General features: G+C 45.9%; 1 protein-coding gene across 1 annotated transcript in view; it reads left to right on the top strand.

The window, feature by feature from the left end:
• The window catches only part of LOC124789140 (dorsal-ventral patterning protein Sog), a 477,626-nt gene extending 463,769 nt beyond the window's left edge, over positions 1–13,857 (top strand). Inside the window, exons 14-15 of the mRNA XM_047256433.1 lie at positions 5,729–6,034; positions 13,151–13,857. Coding sequence (XP_047112389.1) covers positions 5,729–6,034; positions 13,151–13,321 — 477 coding nt within the window. The 3' untranslated portion in view covers positions 13,322–13,857. The remainder of the gene's footprint in view (positions 1–5,728; positions 6,035–13,150) is intronic.
• Positions 13,858–14,098: the final 241 nt, after the last annotated feature.

Below are 14,098 nucleotides of genomic sequence, written 5' to 3' on the forward strand. Positions count from 1 at the left end.
GCATTAACAGGTTAGTGTTCATCACGAACGTGGTTTTGCAGTCAGTGCAATGCTTACAAATGCGGAGTTGGCAGATGCCCATTTGATGTATGGATTAGCACGGGGCAATAGCCGTGGCGCGGTACGTTTGCATCGAGACAGATTTCCAGAACGAAGGTGTCCCGACAGGAAGACGTTCGAAGCAATTGATCGGCGTCTTAGTGAGCACGGAACATTCCAGCCTATGACTCGCGACTGGGGAAGACCTAGAACCACGAGGACACCTGCAATGGACGAGGCAATTCTTCGTGCAGTTGACGATAACCCTAATGTCAGCGTCAGGGAAGTTGCTGCTGTACAAGGTAACGTCGACCACGTCACTTTATGGAGAGAGTGCCACGGGAGAACCAATTGTTTCCGTACCATGTACAGCGTGTGCACGCACTATCAGCAGCTGATTGGCCTCCACAGGTACACGTCTGCGAAAGGTTCATCCAACAATGTGTCAATCCTCATTTCAGTGCAAATGATCTCTTTACGGATGAGGCTTCATTACAACGTGATCAAATTGTAAATTTTCACAATCAATATGTGTGGGCTGACGAGAATCCGCACGCAATTGTGCAATAACGTCATCAACACAGATTTTCTGTGAAAGTTTGGGCAGGTATTGTTGGTGTTGTCTTGATTGGGCCCCACGTTCTTCCACCTACGCTCAATGGAGCACGTTATCATGATTTCATACGGATACTCTACCTGTGCTGCTAGAACATGTGCCTTTACAAGTACGACACAACATGTGGTTCATGCACGATGGAGCTCCTGCACATTTCAGTCGAAGTGTTCGTACGCTTCTCAACAACAGATTCGGTGACCGATGGATTGGTAGAGGCGGACCAATTCCATGGCCTCCACGCTCTCCTGACCTCAACCCTCTTGACTTTCTTTTATGGGGGCATTTGAAAACGCTTGTCTACGCAACCCCGGTACCAAATTTAGAGACTCTTCGTGCTCGTATTGTGGACGGCTGTGATACAATACTCCATTCTCCAGGGCTGCATCAGCGCATCAGGGATTCCATGCGACGGAGGTTGGCTGCACGTATCCTCGCTAACGGAGGACATTTTGAACATTTCCTGTAACAAAGTGTTTGAAGTCACGCTGGTACGTTCTGTTGCTGTGTTTTTCCGTTCCATGATTAATGTGATTTGAAGAGAAGTAATAAAATGAGCTCTAATATGGAAAGTCATATATATAATTTGTGTGTGTGTGTGTGTGCGTGTGTGTGTGTGTGTGTGTGAGAGAGATTGGAGGGAGGGGGCAAGTCAACTAGAAAAAGTTTAAAAAGGTTTGAAATTATGTGTAAAGTTCGCTGCAGGTGCCTAAGTACTCTCATTCTCAACCATTTGATGAGTATAGCCTGAGTAATTTGCACACCATGATTTACGCTGCTTGCATACATACAAAAATTTTCTAACCTTAACACGTGACTTATCATTCTAAACCTTTAATGTAACATTATATCCCTTGCTGAGTAGATTGCGACAGCTTTATATATATATATATATATATATATATATATATATATATATATATATATATATATAATTTGGTCAGTAATTATATAAAGCTAGCTTTTTACACGCAATTCTGCACGAATATGCTTATATCACAAATATGTGCTTGACTGCTGTTTTCCACCATATGACTCTGGAGCAGACGTTAAATTTATTTATTATATTCAGCCTTGTGGAGTGATACTAGGTCCAAAAACACATTGACTAAATTAATAAATAACAGACGAATTTCACTTCATACTTCTAAAGTTTTCAAGTCAACTAAGTACAGGGAGGAAATACCACTAGGTCGTTTTACATTTTCACGTATCATCCACTTCTCATTCCTATCCCTAGGTGTGGTATAGGTATCATGCTACTTTTATACAAGAAAAATGGCTGAAATTGCCCCAGGCATCCCTGACTTACACTTTTACGTCACAGATTTTTACCCCACCCTCAGCCACAGGGCTGCAAAGAGAGCTTGCTGTAATGTTTTTTCCATGTTCCAGGTAAAACATGCGCTTATTTTGATAGAAGTTGCTTCAAACGTTAGAGAGATCAACTTATATATCACTGTGTTTGCACAACTCTCCCCCCCCCCCCAAATACACACACACACACACACACACACACACACACACACACACACACACACACACATAGTGCTTCTTTCCAGATAGTAAATGATATGTGGACCTAGTTCTGCAAGGTTCGCAGGAGAGCTTCTGTAAAGTTAGGAAGGTAGGAGACGAGGTACTGGCAGAAGTGAAGCTGTGAGGACGGGGCGGGAGTCGTGCTTGGGTAGCTCAGTTGGTAGAGCAGTTGGTAGAGCACTTGCCCGCAAAAGGCAAAGGTCCCGAGTTCGAGTCTCGGTCCGGCACACAGTTTTAATCTGCCAGGAAGTTTCATATGTGGATCAAGTTTGAGTGAATCTGTCCACTCATTTAGGAACTGATGTGAAACGTACATACAATTTTATAACATGCAAGCACTTTATGCATGGTTTCCCCTAAAATGTATTTCACATATATGCTGCACATATCTAGGTGTATCTCTTCATCTGCCCTCACTGCCCGTTACCTCCACACCTCATTATTTGTCCATCTCCTCCTTCCACCTCTCAACCCATTTCCTCTTGCTACTACTTTTTCCATCCATCTCCTCCAACTATTCTCTCTCTGTTCATCTCCTCCTCCTGTTCTCTCTCTATCGATCTACTTTGCTGGACAGCGTAAATGTCATGGGCAAGAAACAGTTTCCCAGCCCCTCACATGTAGGCTGCAAAGCACAACAGGCATGCTGTGTTGGAGTAGTATCAGCATGCCTTATCAGCTTGCTTTGCATGGCAACTTACATGTCAAAGGGCAAAAGAGGTTTCCCACCCATGGCATATAGGCCGTGCTGCACGAGATGCATGTTTTGGGAGTAGTACCAGCCTGTTTTATATCAAGATCTTTTGCGGGTGCTACACATTTGGATGGGCTTTATTTATATAAATGACGTGCCTTCTAGTATTACAGGTGACTCAAAAATATTTCTGTTTGCTGATGACACCAGCTTGGTAGTGAAGGATCTTCTGTGTAATATTGAAACATTATCAAATAATGTAGTTCATGAAATAAGTTCGTGGCTTGTGGAAAATAATTTGATGCTAAATCACAGTAAGACTCACTTTTTACAATTTCTAACTTACAATTCAACAAGAACTGATATTTTGATCAGACAGAATGGGCATATTATAAGCGAGACGGAACAGTTCAAGTTCCTAGGCGTTCGGATAGATAGTAAGCTGTTGTGGAAAGCCTATGTTCAGGATCTTGTTCAGAAACTAAATGCTGCTTTTGTACCATTAGAACAGTATCTGAAATAAGTGACAGCTCAACATGAAAAGTAGTCTCCTTCGCATATTTTCATACGCTTATGTCATATGGTATTATTTTTTGGGGTAATTCTTCTGATTCAAAAAGGGTATTTTTGGCTCAAAAACGGGCTGTTCGAGCTATATGTGGTGTAAGTTCGAGAACCTCTTGTCTGGGAATTCTGACATTGCCCTCACAGTATATATTTTCTTTAATGTCGTTTGTTGTTAGCAATATTAGCCTATTCCCAAGAGTTAGCAGCTTTCACTCAGTTAATACTAGGCAGAAATCAAATCTGCATGTGGAATGCACTTCCTTGACTCTTGTGCAGAAAGGAGTGCACTACTCTGCTGCATCCATTTTCAATAAGTTACCACAAGAACTCAAAAATCTTAACAGCATCCCAAACGCTTTTAAGTCTAAACTGAAGAGTTTCCTCATGGCTCACTCCTTCTACTCTGTCGAGGAGCTCCTGAAAGAGCTGAAAAATGAAGCAAATTCCGGTGTTACATTGTTGATTTTCTTTATTTAAACTTACGAATTGTCGCCTGAATACGTTTCTTGTATTTCATTTTATCTGTTTCTACTATCGTGTTATAATTTCATATATTGACTCGTTCCATGACCATGGAGACTTCTCCTTAATTTGGTACCACGGAACAATAAATAAATAAATAATAATAGAGGAGAAGGTGGAGAGAAAAGGGAGGCAGGAGGTCATTGATACGGAGAGAGAAGGCATGAGGGGATGATGGGTAGGTCGATAAGGATGGTCGTTATTACTACCACACAATACACACGTTGTGAAGGGTAGCCTATACAGCAAGGGGCCTAAAAACCTGCATGTCTATATCCCTGTAAATATTTGAGCTAGGGCGTTATAAAACCTGCTGTGTTTGTACTCATGGGGCAAAGAGTTTGTGTGTCAAATTCGGCTCACCTCAGTCCAGGGGTCTGGTAATTTTACAGGTGCATACATATACTGAGCTATACAGGGTGAAAGGTATTTAAACCGACAAACTCTGGGAGGTTGTAGCGGACATCAAAACAAATATTTTTCCCTAATGTCATTTTTTCCTATGAGGAGTATTTAAACCGGTAGAGGAAGATTTCTCTGGCGACAAATTAATTAAACCAACAAAAAAGTCCAGAGGGGATATATCTGGGGATCGAGCAGGCCATGGTACAGGACCACCTCTGCCAATCCACGTTTCTGGGAACCGTCGGTCCAGTAATCGACGCACACGACGACTGAAATGTGCCGGCGCCCCATCATCTTGGAACCACATGTTGGAACCACATGCGTTGTCTTGTAGGGACCGGGACGTTTCCCAGCAATTCTGGCAATGCTCTGGCGAGAAAATTGTAATAGTGTTGGCCATTTAATGGGCTAGGTAGCAGATACGGCCCAGTTAAACAGTCCCCAACAACACCGACCCACACATTAACGAAAAACCGCACTTGATGAGCGCTAGTATCTGTGGCATGTGGATTATCCTCACTCCAAACATGCGAATTGTGCATGTTGAAGACTCCATAACGCCCGAACATTGCTTCATCGGTAAACAACACAGAGGATGGAAATGTAGGATGAATTTAACACTGTTCCAAGTACCACTGCGAAAACTGTGCTCTGGGTGGATAATCAACTGGTTCCAGGTTGTGGACACGCTGTAAGTGAAATGGACGTAACAATTGCTCTCGAAGGACTGTTCTTACATTCGTCTGATTCGTACCCATGTTACGTGCAATTGCACGAGTGCTGATTGAAGGATACCGCTCCACATGCTGCTTCCTCAAATTGCAGCGTTCTTACCGTGCGACGGAGTCCCTATCGAGGTAATCTGCTAAATGATCCGGTCTCACGCAGACGTTGGTACACAGCAGCAAAGGTCGTATGATGCGGGATACGGCGATTAGGATATTGTTGTTGATAAACCCGCTGTGCAGGTCGTCCGTTGTGGTGCGCTACGTAATACGCACCAACCATATCAGTGTACACACTCCAGGTGTATCGATCCATTAGTAAACAGAGACAATGCACTACTACACTGGTGGACAGCAGTTGCCTACAACTGAAGAGTGCAATATGTCCTCTAACAACTGAAGAGCGTAATACGGCATCCACCGGTTTAAATACTCTTCATAGGAAAAAATGACATTAGGGAAAAATATTTGTTTTGATGTCCCCTACAACCTCCCAGAGTTCGTCGGTTTAAATATGTTTCACCCTGTATATGTAATCAAATTTTTGTTGCCTCTAGAAGGCGCTAGATGGACAGCTGTGCCCGTGTTAGCCGCTCAGGCCCTCAGGGCTGCGCTGTGTTGCAGGCGGTGACGCTGCAGGTGCGCTTCTGGAGGCGGCGCTGCCCCGCGCTGGACTGCGGCGGCCGGCGGCCCGTCAGGCCGGACCCCCGCGCCTGCTGCCGCATCTGCCCGCCGGCGGACACCGCTGACGACGAGCCGGGCGGCGCGGGGGCGGTGGCGGGGGCGGAGCGCGAGCCGGAGCCCGACCCGCAGGCCGTGCTGGCCGCCGGCGGCTGCCGCGCCCCGCACCAGGTGTTCGAGGACGGCCGCAGCTGGCACCCGCGCATCCAGCCGTTCGGCGTCGAGAAGTGCGTCACGTGCCGTTGCAAGGTGAGCCGCGTGTGTCTCCTGGTGCGCTCATTCCAGCGACATACTCTGCTCACGACCACACAGATTCCACTTATACTTTTAACGCCATCAGTTTGTATATCTGAAGCAGCGTAATTTTGTGCTCAACCAGGACTCGAACCCAGATCTCTTGGCTACAGTGAGTAACCATCTTAAACATTAGGCTATCTCAGCAAGCCCTCAGATCTGAGTCAAGGTTTCATTGGCACTTCATAACATTACAAACACAAATTCTGCCACAGGATATATGGGACCTAAATCATAGACGGTACCTACTTTACAGCGGACTTAGGCCGACCTCACTGTACGAATACACAAGAGACAGTCTGTTTATCCATCTATTTATCTATCTATCTATCGCTTGCGCCTTTGTCCCGCATTTGCGCGGGGTTGGCGTGGTTAAATCGGATGTGGCATGTTAATTTGAAGGTGTGGCCGGATGCCCTTCCTGCTGTACTCCCCGGGACAGAATCAGAGTACCCTATCTGTCTGCGTCTAGTGTACATCATGAAAAAGTGCGGATGTGTTTCAAATGTCTCAGAGTCATGTAACTGAGACGGGACGTGGGGACCAGCCCGGTATTCACCTAGAGGGATGTGGAAAACCGCCTAAAAACCGCATCCGGGCTGGCCGGCACACCGGCCCTCGTCGTTAATCCGGCGTGCGGATTCGATCCGGGGCCTGCGCGCCTAACCGAGTCCAGGAAGCAGCGCGTTAGCGCTCTCGGCTAACCTGGCGGGTAAGACAGAGTTATCTTCGACAAAATTAAGTTACGTAATTACATTGCAAAACACAATTAAATGATCAATTGTTTGAATCTCCGTCATTGTCTCCCACTGCGACGAAGAATTTTGAAATTTCGCTCAAAGGTGCCCACAGCCTTCCTCCGTAACAGTGCAGAAGCGTGGCGCCTTGAGACGCAACCTCGGACTTCAGACAGCGAGGTTCCGGCACATCCGAAATAAAGGCCAGAGCTCAAAGCCTTATGTGATATGTAAGGTGGCGTCAAATTTGAGCACATTTCTGCCCATCACTACCATGGATATATCACACTATGGAAAGGTAATCACACACGCAACTTTGCCCACATTTCACCCCTTCTTCTGACGCATCTGTGATGGAGGTCAGAAGCACGTCGCCCAGTGTTGAAATCACGCCGTTTTCTTATGAGTGGCTGATGAAAACATTTGTCATACCGCCGCTCTGAATCGATACGGAAATGCCTAAGGAGGTGGTGCCAGTGAAATTATTTCTTTCCTTTGGCGTCGATTCCTACACATTTCTTGGTCAAAAACGACATTTCACAGTGCAATGAGTAACAGGAGGACGGTCCTGACAACCTTTGACATTGTGGATAACCCCACTCCCAAGACGATTCAACCGTTCTCTAAGGAATTCGTGTGCCATTATCGCACCCCTTTGGGTAGCATTGTAACCGCGATTTTTGATCTGGTGTACGGGCTGGAACCACTAGCGACCGCTCAAAACCATTCGATGAAATTTGAATGCGATCTGAAGCATCAACATGTGCTTACGCTTTTTCAGCCCTCCTGTTTTGCACCCTTCTGTGGCGCGATCATGAAGACGTGCGACACTGAACGTGCACGAGTAAAATAGCCAACGGTCAAGATCATCCTCGGTGCCTGTAGTTAACATTTGTTGAGCACCTTAACAGTGTGCCTGTACAGACACAATCGGTTATGGAATACCAGGTGCTGCAAGTAGGCAACCTTCCGACACCTCTCTGAAGGCACATACCTGCTAGCGGGGGCTAGGGCAGTAGCATAGCCTACCTGTAGGGTCTATGATTCTCGTCACAGTTCGGCTCTGTACATTTTTAATGTGCTCTACAAAGGCGGGTGAGTGGCAAAGTAGCAACGAGGATGTTTCTGAAATGCGGAGGGGGGGGGGGGGGGGTTGTCGGGGGAGGGTGGGAAGGGAGTTCACTATCTCTGAGCATTACTAGACTGACATCAGTTCGTCATTGCATCTTGAATGATATCAACTACATTATTTCCATTCATTTCATGTCACTGAATATGTCTTATATATCTTCGTATGTCGCAGTTCTTCCTCTCTGCTATTCTTCCCACTGCTAAGCTGATCATTCGTGAATGCTCTATCAAATTTCTTTCTGTCTACTTCTTTTTCTGGCAATAGCCTACGATTTCAGGAAGCTCTTCATTTCATGCATTATCTAAGCACCTTCTGTTGCACCATATTTCAAATGTTTCATGTTTCTTTCTCTCTGGCATCCCCACAGTCCACGTTTCGTTCTCACACAATTTTACGCTTCAGGCATACGGTTTAGACAATATCTTCCTTAGTTGTGTGTCAAAATTGACACCTGTAAATATGTTATCAAAACACAGTTTTCTTCGTCTGTTCCAGTATCCAACTGAACTCTCTCTCTCTCTCTCTCTCTCTCTCTCTCTCTCTCTCTCTCTCTCTCATCTAAAAGTCGGACTTCCTTTCTATTGTGACCTCTCACGTTTTGACGTTAGGTACATTATTATTTTCCGTCTGCTATTTTCTAACACAAATTTCTGTTGTTGCCGTAGTGACCGGGTAGAGCATTACTTACGAGAGGCAGATACACAGCAGATATAGGGAGCTGATTACAGAAATTAAGGATCAGTAACATTAAGATCGTGGCGATAACTTTATCTACCGCTGTACTTACAACGGTGGCAGTTAACATGAGTGTTTCTTCTCTAAATGTAGAGCGCTTATCGCGGAGGGGAAAACAGAAGCCAGCAGTTTGGAGTGCTGGCGCCACAATTGCGCAAATTCTGATTTGCTGCGTAGGCCTACAAGGACGCCCCGCGGAATCTTAGCGTTCGTAGAGAACCTGTCACACCACCTGGCCTCACAATTGCCATGTATGCCACTGGCAACGTTTTCTGTGCCATTTGTAACATGAAACTCACAAATAAATCATTTAATATACGTAATGGTCTCCAATTTGAAAATGACATTGACATTGCTAGTTATGAGCGTGGCTAATTTTCGTTTTAATATAAATCCCGTCACGGACCAAAATGTTTATCAGTCGGGTTATTAACTCTAGTCAACGATGACCACCTTCAGATATAAAACTAAGCATATCGAGGTGCATTCGCGTACGAATACAGAAATACATAATCAGATGATGATGATGATGATGATGATGATGTTGATGTTTGGTTTGTGGGGCGCTCAACTACGCGGTCATCAGCGCTCGTACAAAGTCCCAACCGTTGCTCAGTTCAATCTCGCCACTTTCATGAATGATGATGAAATTATGGGGACGACACACACCCAGTCATGTCGAGGCAGGTGAAAATCCCTGACCGCGCCGGGGATCGAGCCCGGAACCCCGTGCTCGGGAAGCGACAAGGCGACCGCGAGACCACTAGCTGCGGACCACAATGTACAAATATATAACATTTGCGCACCTGAGCAGGTGAAGTATACTACTCATGCTGTGTCGTTACATACACTGACAAAGGAACCTCCCCATTGCACCCCCCCTAGGTTAGGTTATAAGTTGGCACAGTGGATAGGCCTTGAAAAACTGAACACAGATCAATCGAGAAAAAAAGAAGAAGTTGTGTAGAACTATGAAAAAAATAAGCAAAATGTACAAACTGAGTAGTCTATGCCCAAGATAGGCAACATCAAGGACAGGGTGAGTTAAGGAGCGTCGTGGTCCCGTGGTCCCGTGGTTAGCGTGAGCAGCTGCGCACCGAGAGGTCCTTGGTTCAAGTCTTCCCTGAAGTGAAAAGTTTACTTTCTTTATTTTTGCAAAGTTATGATCTGTCCATTCGTTCATTGACGTCTCTGTTCACTGTAATAAGTTTAGTGTCTGTGTTTTGCGACCGCACCGCAAAACCGTGCGATTAGTAGACGAAAGGACGTGCCTCTCCAATGGGAACCGAAAACATTTGATCTCAAGGTCATAGGTCAACCGATTCCTCCACAGGAAAACACGTCTGATATATTCTATACGACACTGGTGACGGCATGTGCGTCACATGACAGGAATATGTTGTCGACCCACCAAACTTGTACACTTGGCGAATGGGTAAAAAGATTCTTCTACCTTGCCCGATTTAGGTTCTTGTGGATGTGATAATCACTCCCAAAAAAAGTGATGAAAACATAAGAGTTTGTCACATAAACTGCAACAAATGAATGTAACAGTTTCACAGTCGCACAGTTTTCCCTGTGCTCTGTCAAAACAAATGTTTTTAACGTTTTCAAATTTTTCTGTGTGTGGACCGTCAAATCCTGCATATGTCCAAGCAAATCTGAACATGTCCTGGAATTTTGGAGAGCGAAGTTGATTATATAAGAAATTAAACTTTTCAGTCGAGGGAAGATTCAAACCAAGGACCTTTCGTTTTGCAGCTGCTCACGCTAACCACTGGACCACAACGCTGCAGTGCTCACATTATCCTTGATGTTGCCTATTTTGCCCATGGACTACTCAGTTTGTATATTTTGCTTATTTTTTATAGTTCCACACAACTTCTTCCTGTTTTCTCGATTGATCTGTGTTCAGTTTTTCAAGGCCTATCCACTGTGCCAACTTATAACTAAATCTGAGGGGGGTGCGATGGGGAGGTTCCCTTGTGAGGTGATAAAAGTCATAAAATATGCGGATGGCGGTAGTATCGCTTACACAAGACGGAGCTGTCGTTCGTACTCAGGTGATTCATGTGGAAAAGTTTCCGACGTGATTATGCCCGAACGTCGGGAATTAAGACTTTGAACGCTGAATTCTACTTGGATCTAGACGCATAAGACTTTTACTTTCGGAAATCGTTAGGGAATTCAACATTGTGGGATCTATAGTGTCAAGACTGTGCCAAGAATATCAGATTTCAGGCATTACGCAGTGGCCGATGGCCTTCACTTAACGACAGAGAGCAGCAGCGTCTGCGTAGAATTGTCAGTGCTGAAAGACAAGCGGCTCTGCGTAAAATAGCCGCAGAAATCGATGTGGGACGATCGACGAACGTATCTGTTAGGACAGTGCGGCGAAATTTGGCGTTAATTGGCTTTGGCAGCAGACGATCACCGCGAGTGCCTTTTCTAACAGCACGACATCGCCTGCAGCGCCTCTCCTTGGCTCGTACCGATACGTAATCAGCATGGTTTCAGAAAACATCGTTCTCGTGCAACGCAGCTAGCTCTTTATTCGCACGAAGTAATGGCCGCTATCGACAGGGGATCTCAGGTTGATTCCGTATTTCTAGATTTCCGGGAAGCTTTTGACACCGTTCCTCACAAGCGACTTCTAATCAAGCTGCGGGCCTACGGGGTATCGTCTCAGTTGTGCGACTGGATTGGTGATTTCCTGTCAGGAAGGTCACAGTTCGTAGTAATAGAGGGCAAATCATCGAGTAAAACTGAAAGATATCAGGTGTTCCCCAGGGAAGCGTCCTGGGACCTCTGCTGTTCCTGATTTATATAAATGACCTGGGTGACAATCTGAGCAGTTCTCTTAGGTTGTTCGCAGATGATGCTGTAATTTACCGTCTAGTAAGGTCATCCGAAGACCGGTATCAGTTGCAAAGCGATTTAGAAAAGATCGCTGTATGGTGTGGCAGGTGGCCGTTGACGCTAAGTAACGAAAAGTGTGAGGTGATCCTCATGAGTTCCAAAAGAAATCCGTTGGAATTCGATTACACGATAAATAGTACAATTCTCAAGGCTGTCAATTCAACTAAGTACCTGGGTGTTAAAATTACGAACAACTTCAGTTGGAAAGACCACATAGATAATATTGTGGGGAAGGCGAGCCAAAGGTTGCGTTTCATTGGCAGGACACTTAGAAGATGCAACAAGTCCACTAAAGAGACAGCTTACACTACACTCGTTCGTCCTCTGTTAGAATATTGCTGCGCGGTGTGGGATCCTTACCAGGTGGGATTGACGGAGGACATTGAAGGGGTGCAAAAAAGGGCAGCTCGTTTTGTATTATCACGTAATAGGGGAGAGAGTGTGGCAGATATGATACGCGAGTTGGGATGGAAGTCATTAAAGCAAAGACGTTTTTCGTCGCGGCGAGATCTACGAGATTTACGAAATTTCAGTCACCAACTTTCTCTTCCGAATGCGAAAATATTTTGTTGAGCGCAACCTACATAGGTAGGAATGATCATCAAAATAAAATAAGAGAAATCGGAGCTCGAACAGAAAGGTTTAGGTGTTCGTTTTTTCCGCGCGCCGTTCGGGAGTGGAATGGTTGAGAGATAGTATGATTCTAGTTCTATGAACCCCCCTCTGCCAAGCACTAAAATGTGAATTGCAGAGTAATGATGTAGATGTAGATGAGGTGGCGCAGTGGTTAGCACACTGGACTCGCATTCGGGAGGACGACGATTCATTCCGTCTCCGGCCATCCTGATTTAAGTTTTCCGTGATTTCGCTAAATCGCTTCAGGCAAATACCGGGATGGTTCCTTTGACAGGGCACGGACGATTTCCTTCCCCATCCTTCCCTCACCCGAGCTTGCGCTCCGTCTCTAATGACCTCGTTGTCGACGGGACGTTAAACACTAATCTCCTCCTCCTCCTCCTCCTCCTCCTCGGCTCGTGACCATATCGATTGGACCCTAGACGACTGGAAAACCGTGACGCGGTCAGATGAGTCCCGATTTCACTCGGTGGTAGCTGATGGTAGGGTTCGACTGTGGTGGAGACCCCACGAAGCCATGGACCACTGTGCAAGCTGACTGTGGCTCCATAACCCAGTGAGCTGTGGAATGGATTCGGTCCTCTGGTCCAACTGAGCCGATCATTGACTGGAAATGGTCATGTTAGGCTACTTGGAGACCGTTTTCGACCATTCATGAACTGTTGCCACCTCAGTGAAAAGCATTAACGGCCTGACATCCCAAGTCACCACTACAAAAATTACAACGGCCCAGGCCTAAGGGCTTGCCACACATGGATCCGCATAAAGGTAGATACGCGGTCCTCGAGCACAGAAAATTCCAAAAAAATGAGGTTATAAGACTGTACGCCTGCAGGCATGTGTGAAAACGGAATGTAGAGTTTGCAGACTCACCAGTGCTGCATAAAAACAAACTCCTCTCATCTGTTTCAGGCGGGCCACATCCAGTGCCAGCGCAAGTTGTGCAAGGCGGCGACGTGCGCGCGCCTCCAGGAAGTGTCCGCCGCCCCCGGTGCCGCCCCCACCACCCCCGAGGAGGAGGCGGAGGAGCGAGAGTGCTGCCGGACGCAGTGTGCGCGCAGGCACCGCCGCCCACACGGCTGAGACGGCGCCACCCACACCGCAACTCAGAGGCTTCCCACAGTATTGCTCATCTCTACCTGAAAACACACACCTACATACATTATACGCATAACTACGACTAACCAAAGTTCATATAAGGCTGTTTTTTTAAAAAGAAAAAAGGGAAATGTTATTTTTAAAAAGCGAAGGCAAAGTATTTTTTATCTTCAATTAACACTTCGAAGACTTTTTAATATTTTCCTAGACAGCGAGCGAGTTTGTTTTATGTAGTCGTTACTCGCGAGTACAGCCGTCCGTAGCTGTGAGCTCGCAAGGACATTCTGCGAAGGGCGTGGTCCGAGTCCTGCGGCGTGGAAGGGCCGTCCGAGGGCTGGCGAAGGGCCGGCCGCCGTTACCACAACCAAAGAAGACTGAGCGACCAAGGGCCGAGCGTTATTTATTTGTTGGCCCCACGGGGCGTCGTTGTGTGTGTCATGTCAGACCAGTGGGCGCCGTCCCCACCCCACCCCGCACCTCTTTGGCCCTCGCGGCGCTTCTAGAGTCAGCTAGAGTAGTCCACTATTATTATTATTATTATTATTATTATTATTATTATTATTATTATTATTATTATTATACTATAGTATAGTTTAGTTGTAAGCTGGTTGTGAGAGTACGAGTAAGTGCCATAAGACTGTTTACTTGATAGTGTTACATACTGTGTAACAAATGGACTCTATTTGTTTTCTCCTCGACTGCACTCTTGCCCCACACTCCCTTCTGAAAAAATGGCAAGTTTTCCCAAAAGATAACAAAAAA

This window comes from Schistocerca piceifrons, chromosome 3 (genome assembly GCF_021461385.2).
Source record: "Schistocerca piceifrons isolate TAMUIC-IGC-003096 chromosome 3, iqSchPice1.1, whole genome shotgun sequence".
In the NCBI taxonomy this organism is placed as follows: Eukaryota; Metazoa; Arthropoda; class Insecta; order Orthoptera; family Acrididae; genus Schistocerca; species Schistocerca piceifrons.